The 6,908-nt window shown below is 43.4% G+C and overlaps 1 protein-coding gene and 1 pseudogene across 1 annotated transcript; one reads left to right on the top strand and one right to left on the bottom strand.

Annotated features, from left to right (window-relative positions):
• Positions 1 to 2,606: 2,606 nt before the first annotated feature.
• Positions 2,607 to 2,879, bottom strand: LOC103161662 (annotated as a pseudogene).
• A 995-nt stretch (positions 2,880 to 3,874) lies between these two features.
• LOC103161672 (ATP synthase F(0) complex subunit C2, mitochondrial-like) lies at positions 3,875 to 4,331 on the top strand. The gene has a single exon (XM_035450972.1). The coding sequence runs from the start codon at positions 3,931 to 3,933 to the stop codon at positions 4,273 to 4,275; it is 345 nt and encodes a 114-aa protein (XP_035306863.1). The 5' UTR covers positions 3,875 to 3,930; the 3' UTR covers positions 4,276 to 4,331.
• The last annotated feature ends 2,577 nt before the right edge of the window (positions 4,332 to 6,908 follow it).

Below are 6,908 nucleotides of genomic sequence, written 5' to 3'. Positions count from 1 at the left end.
GGAAGCAGAGGCAGGCGGATCTCTGTGAGTTCAAGGCCAGATTGGTGTACAGAGTTCCATGACAGTCTCCAAAACAATACAGAGAAACCCTTTCTTGAAAAACCAAACCAAACCAAAAACCCTAACCTACAAATAAAGGCTAGTCCTGTGAAGAATAAGCTGGACACATTTCAGATGCTTTTGGAGGGGGCAGGTAGTGCTAGCTTTTACAATTTTATTAGAAAGGGCTTGTGAGCAAAGACAAAGACTGGGTAAAAACAAACAAACAAAAAACCAAAAACAAACGAAAAACCCTGAGCTGTTGAGTCCCTAGGAATCCCATCATAATGGTCACTGTGACCAAGGGAGGAAGTGCAGTTATAGCTGCTTTCTTCATGTCCTGGAGACCCGACAAAGGCTCTGTCTCAAGGGCAACCACTGCAGCCCCCAAAAGCTCATTGACAAAAGGGATAGTAATGGTGTTAAATAAACCAGGCACTAAAGCGAATGGAAGCAAACCGGACACCTCATGTGCAAAGGGAGGGGGTGAGAACCGAGGGCAATGAAGACCTGTGTCCTTTTCCCTCCGGGTCACGACTGCAAAAGGAAAAACAAGCCAAGAAAGTGCTCAAAGGACTGAAAATACATGGATCATGTGCACAACTTGTATCTTGCTTAATATAACTTATTTTTGTAATCAATATCCCCCTTTAATTGCTGAGAAAAAGTAAAGCCACTCTTGGCATGGCCCCTCCTCCCAGTTCAAAGTGTCATATGAATCATAACTGGGTTGCAATTATGATGCCAGATAAAGGTTGTTTATATGCAGTGGTTAACATGCAAATAACCTTTTGGGCAAACTGGAATCATGGCATTAGGAAACAGGTAAGAAAGCTAGTTTCTCTCTATATAGACTGGTGGCATCTTGATCGTAGTTGGTGGTGATGAAGACATTTGCTAGGCAGATGGGTAGGGGCTGCTTACTCACCAGACCTCATCACTCACGAAGTGAGTCCACTTGCTTTCCTGTTAAGTGTGCTCCTGTGGACACTATTCTTTCCCATGGCCATCGTTGATGCTGGTACACAAGGAAAGGCAAGTGAACACAATTAAGGGGAGAGAGGTTGACAACCTTCCTTACTGACACAGGTATACAGAGAACACACAGATTCATAACTCACCACCACGCATTGCTAATAAAATTTCCAGATTCAGCCTGGCATTGGTCATGCATGCCTTTAATCCCAGCACTCGGGAGGCAGAGACAGGTGGATCTCTGTGAGTTCGAGGCCAGCCTGGTCTACAGAGCTAGTTCCAGGACAACCTCCAAAGCCACAGAGAAACCCTGTCTTGAAAAAAAAAAAAAAAACCAAAACAAAACAAAACAAATAAATAAATAAAAATTCCAGACTCAGCCAGGCGTGGTTGCAGATGCCTTTAATTCCAGCACTCAGGAGGCAGAGGAAGGTGGGTCTCTGAGTTTGAGGTCAGCCTGGTCTCCAGAGGAAGTGCCAGGATAGGCTCCAAAGCTACACAGAGAAACCCTGTCTCGAAAAACAAACAAAAACAAAAACAAAACAACAACAACAAAAAAATTTATGCTTTTGACTGGTAAATTTAAGAAAAATTTGCCCCGGGCTGGAGAGATAGTTCAGTGGTTAAGAGCACTGGCTGTTCTTCCAGAGGACCCATGTTCAATTCCCAGCACCCACACGGCAGCTCACAACTGTCTGTAACTCCAGTTACAGGGGATCTGACACCTTCATAAAGACATACATGCAGGCAAACACCAATACACATAAAATAAAAATAAATAAATCTTTAAAAAATTTTTATTATTTTTAATTACTCATATTTACATAGCCCTCCCCCAAAATAAATAAATCTTAAAAAAAAAGTTACAAAAAGAACAGTTTACCCCTAATGCTTAACAATCAGCTTGATAGCTAGAAACCAGAGTCTCTCAAGTATTTTGCCATTGAGTATGTCTTTTCCTTCCTTCCTTCCTTCCTTCCTTTTTTCTATTGTTTTTAAATTTGTTTCTTTTGTTTTGTTTTTTTAGAGACAGGGTCTCAATAAGTAGCTCTGGCTGCCTTGGAATTCACTACTATGTAGACCAGGCTGGCCGAAAACTCACAGAGATCCTCCTGCCTCTGCCTCTCAAGTGCTGGAATTAAAGTCTTGTATAAACATTACCTTGCATAAATGAGTAAATTATTTAAAGACTAAAATAAACATTTTTTAGATAATGTATTTTTATTTTAAGCTCATTGGTGTTTTGCCTGCATGTATGTATATCTGTGTGAGGGTGTCAGATCCCTAAAACTGGAGTTACAGACAGTTGTGAGCTGCCATGTGGGTGTTCGGAATTGAACCCAGGTCCTCTGGAAGAGCAGTTAGTGCTCTTTTTTTTTGCCTCGTCTAATTTTTATTCAACTGGGAACAGTTGGCAACATGGCTGCTTATCTTCTTGCAGTCTGAGCTGGAGAAGGAAAACCGAGGCAGGTAAATAGATGGGAGACATCTGGCCTGACTTGGTGGCCGCAGGAACACCACAGGTCTTTGACACATTTCAGTCCTTCCTGTCATAAGGCGGCTGTCAGGAGGTCCCAGGACCCTGCCGGAGCTCACTGGCACTGAGCCAGGGCAGCTTTGATGGCGGTCACCAGTTTCTAACTTGCTTTCTGTATCTACATAGCCATCACCTCTCTTCTTGGAGTGAACCAACTTCCCTGCTACTGTCACTTCAAAGAACCCAGTGACCTGGGGAGTCCCCTCGCCCAGATGTCCAGGCATCCGGGGAACTCACGTTCTAGCTTCTCCTTGAGCTGGAGATACTTGGGCTTGTAGCTTCAAGCTCCACAATACAAGACTCAAACGGTGAGGATCATTGCTGCAGATCGTATCCCCGCACCGCCCTCGAGGACCCGACCGACGAGCAACAAGGACGTTGAGGTCGCAGTTAGTGCTCTTAACCCCAGAGCCATCTCTCCAGCCCATAAAAATTTCAAGTAACACCCAATTAGGAAGAGTTGAAAATTTTGTGGTACAGGTCTGGATTCCCAGTTCTTGGGTGGTTGTAGCAAGAGGATCATGAATTTGGGGCCAGCCTGGATTACCTAGCAAGACTATCCAAAAAAAAAAAAAAAAAAATAATAATAATAATAATAATAATAATAAATAATAATAATAATAAAGCAATAACAGCAATAAAGGTAATAGCTCTCAAAATTCTCCTGGTTGGAAACAAGCATGGCTTACATTCTGTTATTTGTCAATCTGAGACAAAAATCTCACTATGTAGCCCAGGTTGGCATGTAACCTTGGATCTTCCTCTACCTTCCAGGTACTGGGATAGATGACTCTGCCACTGTGCCTGCCTAACCTTCTGATGATGACCTTTAACTTAGGATCTGCCTGCCTTCAGGGTATATCACTATGCTTAGGTTACCTTCTCGGGGAGATCTAACCCAGGGCTTTTTGCAGACTACGCAGGTGCTCTACCAACTGCGATATATGTCCACAGCCACATTCTGATATCTTAGGAACTGTTTTCTGTGACGCTACATATAAATGCATATGTTTTAGGTGCATATACATTTTAGATTTTATAAAGAATATGCATAACTTGTGAAAGTTATTCTCTATCAATTAATATAGGTCCTTCCTTGCCACAATGACTTTATAGTATTGAAATAGCATAATTTTGCCAGGCCTGATTTGGCAGGCTTGAACTCAGCTGCTTTGGGTGGGTGATGCAGGAGAATTGAAAGTTTAAGACCTGCCTGGAAAACTGCGCTGCATAGTTTATGTCAGCTTGACACAGCTAACGTCATCTGAGAGGAGGGAGCCTCAATGAAGAAAATGACTCCATAAGATTGGGCTATAGGGCCCTCTCTGTCTTCTCTACCCCGGGAGCAGCTCTCCTGCCTTGGCCCCTCACCCCCAAAAATGTATGCCTGCTCCAAGTTCATCTCCACCCGCTCCTTGATCAGTAGCACCTCTCAGCTGCTGAGTCGTCCCCTGTCTGCAGTGGAGTTGAATCGACCACAGACATGGACGGATGAGGGCCTCAGCAGCTTGGCAGCCCCTCGGCCTCCAACCTCACTCATCCCTAGCCGCGCCTTCCAAACCAGCGTCATTTCCAGAGACATCGACACAGCCGCCAAGTTCATTGGGGCTGGGGCTGCTACAGTTGGGGTGGCTGGCTCTGGGGCTGGGATTGGGACTGTTTTGGGGAGCCTCATCATTGGTTATGCCAGGAACCCTTCTCTGAAGCAACAGCTCTTCTCTTAGGCGATTCTGGGCTTTGCCCTCTCAGAGGCCACGGGGCTCTTTTGCCTAATGGTGGCCTTTCTTCACCATGTGAAGCTGCTGTCTCCACTTCCACCTCCCGTAGTTCTTTTGTGTCCCGTCTGCCCTGTGTGTCCCTTTTCCTGTACCTCCCCAGGAGGTCTGGGGAAAGTGCTTGGCTCAGGGTTTGACAGAGAGAAGACAAATAAATAGTGTATTAATAAGAAAGAGAGAGAGAGAGAGAGAGAGAGAGAGAGAGAGAGAGAGAGAGAGAGAGAGAGACTGGGCTATAGGCAAGCCTGTAAGGTATTTTCTTAATTAGTGATTGATGTGGGAGGGCCCAGCCCATTGTGTGTGGTGCCATCTCTGGGCTGGTGGTCCTATCAGAAAGCAGGCTGAGCAAGCCATAAAGAGCAGGCCAGTGTGCAAAACCCTCTGGGGCCTGTGCATCAGCTCCTGCCCCCAGGAGTTGACTTTAATGACTTTTTACAGTGCTGAAGTGTGAGCCAAATAAACCCTTTCCCTTCCAACTTGCTTTTTGGTCATAGTGTTTAGTCTTAGCAATAGAAACTAGGACAGCAACTTAGTGAGACCCTGTTTCAAAAGTGAAATGTAGGTTTTAGGATAGAGTTCGGTGGTAGAGTGCTTGCCTGGCATGTGAAAGTCTGAGAAGAAGAAAGGGAATGATATTTAGTTATTCAATGTTTGGTGCTATGGATTGAACATTAGGGCCTTTTGCATGCTGAGTAATGCTCTCCCAACAAACTATACCCCCAGACCCAGACTAATCTATTTCACCCTTCCTCTGTATCTAGACTAAGTCATTTTCAGTTTTTATCCTCTAACAACAATTAGAATACTCTCATTCATATATATTTATAAACTTGTCCAGCTGTTGCTGAGAAGTGGACTCTTAAGTGAGTAGTGCAGTTTTTCCTTCAACATTTCACCTTGAAAAAAAGTTAATTCAGGCTAAAGGAGGTATAATTTATATGCAGTAAAATCACCCTTTTTAGTGCACACTTCCATGAGTTTTGACAAATCCATTGGGTAACTTACCCCATAATCAAGATACAGAACAGTTTCATCACCACCACCCTTGCAATAAGTCCCTTGGGCCCCTTTGTAGTTAACTTCTCTTCCCACACTCATCCTTTGGTAACCACTGTTTTCTGACCCTATAATTTTGGCTTCCTCAGCACATCTTATGGATCAAATTACACATCCTTTGGATGTGGCTTCTTACACTTAGCATCATTCCTGTTGCTGGGTATAGGGAATTTGCTACACTTTATCACTGAGTTTCTCTGTGTGTAGACCACATTTGCTCACTTATTGGCAAGCTGGAGAACATCTGGTCCGTGTCTAGGTTTGCAGTATTGAACCACTTTCAATGTTGACATACAAGGGTCATACTGTAAATGCATGTTTAACTATATAAGGGACCGCCAAACTTTCCCACAGTGACTATAGGGGTTGTCATCCCCACTAGATGTATACGAGAGCTCATTCTTGTTTTTGTGCATATGTGCATGCTGTGATGCAAGCAAGTGTGTGGATACAGACATGTGGAAGCCAGAAGACACCCTTACATGTCATTCCTCAGAGCCTTGCTTTAAAAACTTAATATTTAAATACTAAGATAATCTTAGAGATATATGAATGTTGCTGTTAAATTGACTTTCTCCCTTTAATTTGGTCAGGGATCCCAGCAGGTAAGATGCTACCACCCAAACCAGGGCGGTGGTGGCTCACACCTTTAATCCCAGCATTTGGGAGGCTGAGGCAGATGGATCTCTGTGAGTTCAAGGCCATCCTGGTTTACTCTCATCAGTTAAATCTCTCTGGAAACACTCTCGGAGACATACCCTCTAGGTGATTCTAAATCCAACCAAGTTGATGAGGAAGTTCAATCATCCTAACAACCTTGGCAAAAAATAAATTTATTAATAAGTAGGAAAATATACTTATTAACTGTATAACAGAAGAGCATATGAAAATTCTATAGCTAGGTTTCTTGCATTGAATGTGTCTGTCTTGTAACTGTGTACATTGGATTTGTAGGCTAGATTGCTGTGGAACTAGATGAATTCATATTCTTTTAGCATAGGCCAGGAAAAGTAGATACAAGCTTAAAGACCAAAGATCCACTTACCATGCTTTGTTGTGTTTATGGATAGTCTATAAATTCAGTGTCTAGCTACATACATAACATTATTATTGTTAACTATCCTAGCAGGGGTTAGATGAGCAGATATCTGTTTATTGTATCTTATGCCTAGTAGGAATATGAAACTGTAGAGGATGTCTATCAAGGTGGCTCAGCAGGTAAAGGTGCTTGCTGCCAAACCCGACAGCTTGAGTTTGAACCCAGGAACTAGCTCAGTGGAAGGAAAGCACTTGACTCCTGCAGGCTGTCCTCTGACTTCCTATACATCGCAAAATAAGTAAACAAGTGTAAAGAAGCTTGGCGATGTTGGCACACGCCTTTAATCCCAGCACTCTATCTTTCATTTTATTTTACATTTTTTTTTGGTTTTTCGAGACAAGGTTTCTCTGTGTAGCTTTCCTATCCTGGCACTCTCTCTGTAGACCAGGCTGGCCTCGAACTCACAGAGATCTGCCTGCCTCTGCCT

The sequence above is a fragment of the Cricetulus griseus genome (assembly GCF_003668045.3).
Source record: "Cricetulus griseus strain 17A/GY chromosome 1 unlocalized genomic scaffold, alternate assembly CriGri-PICRH-1.0 chr1_0, whole genome shotgun sequence".
Lineage (NCBI taxonomy): Eukaryota > Metazoa > Chordata > Mammalia > Rodentia > Cricetidae > Cricetulus > Cricetulus griseus.
The sequence above is the reverse complement of the archived record's forward strand: the minus strand, read 5'-3'. Positions and strand labels throughout refer to the sequence as shown.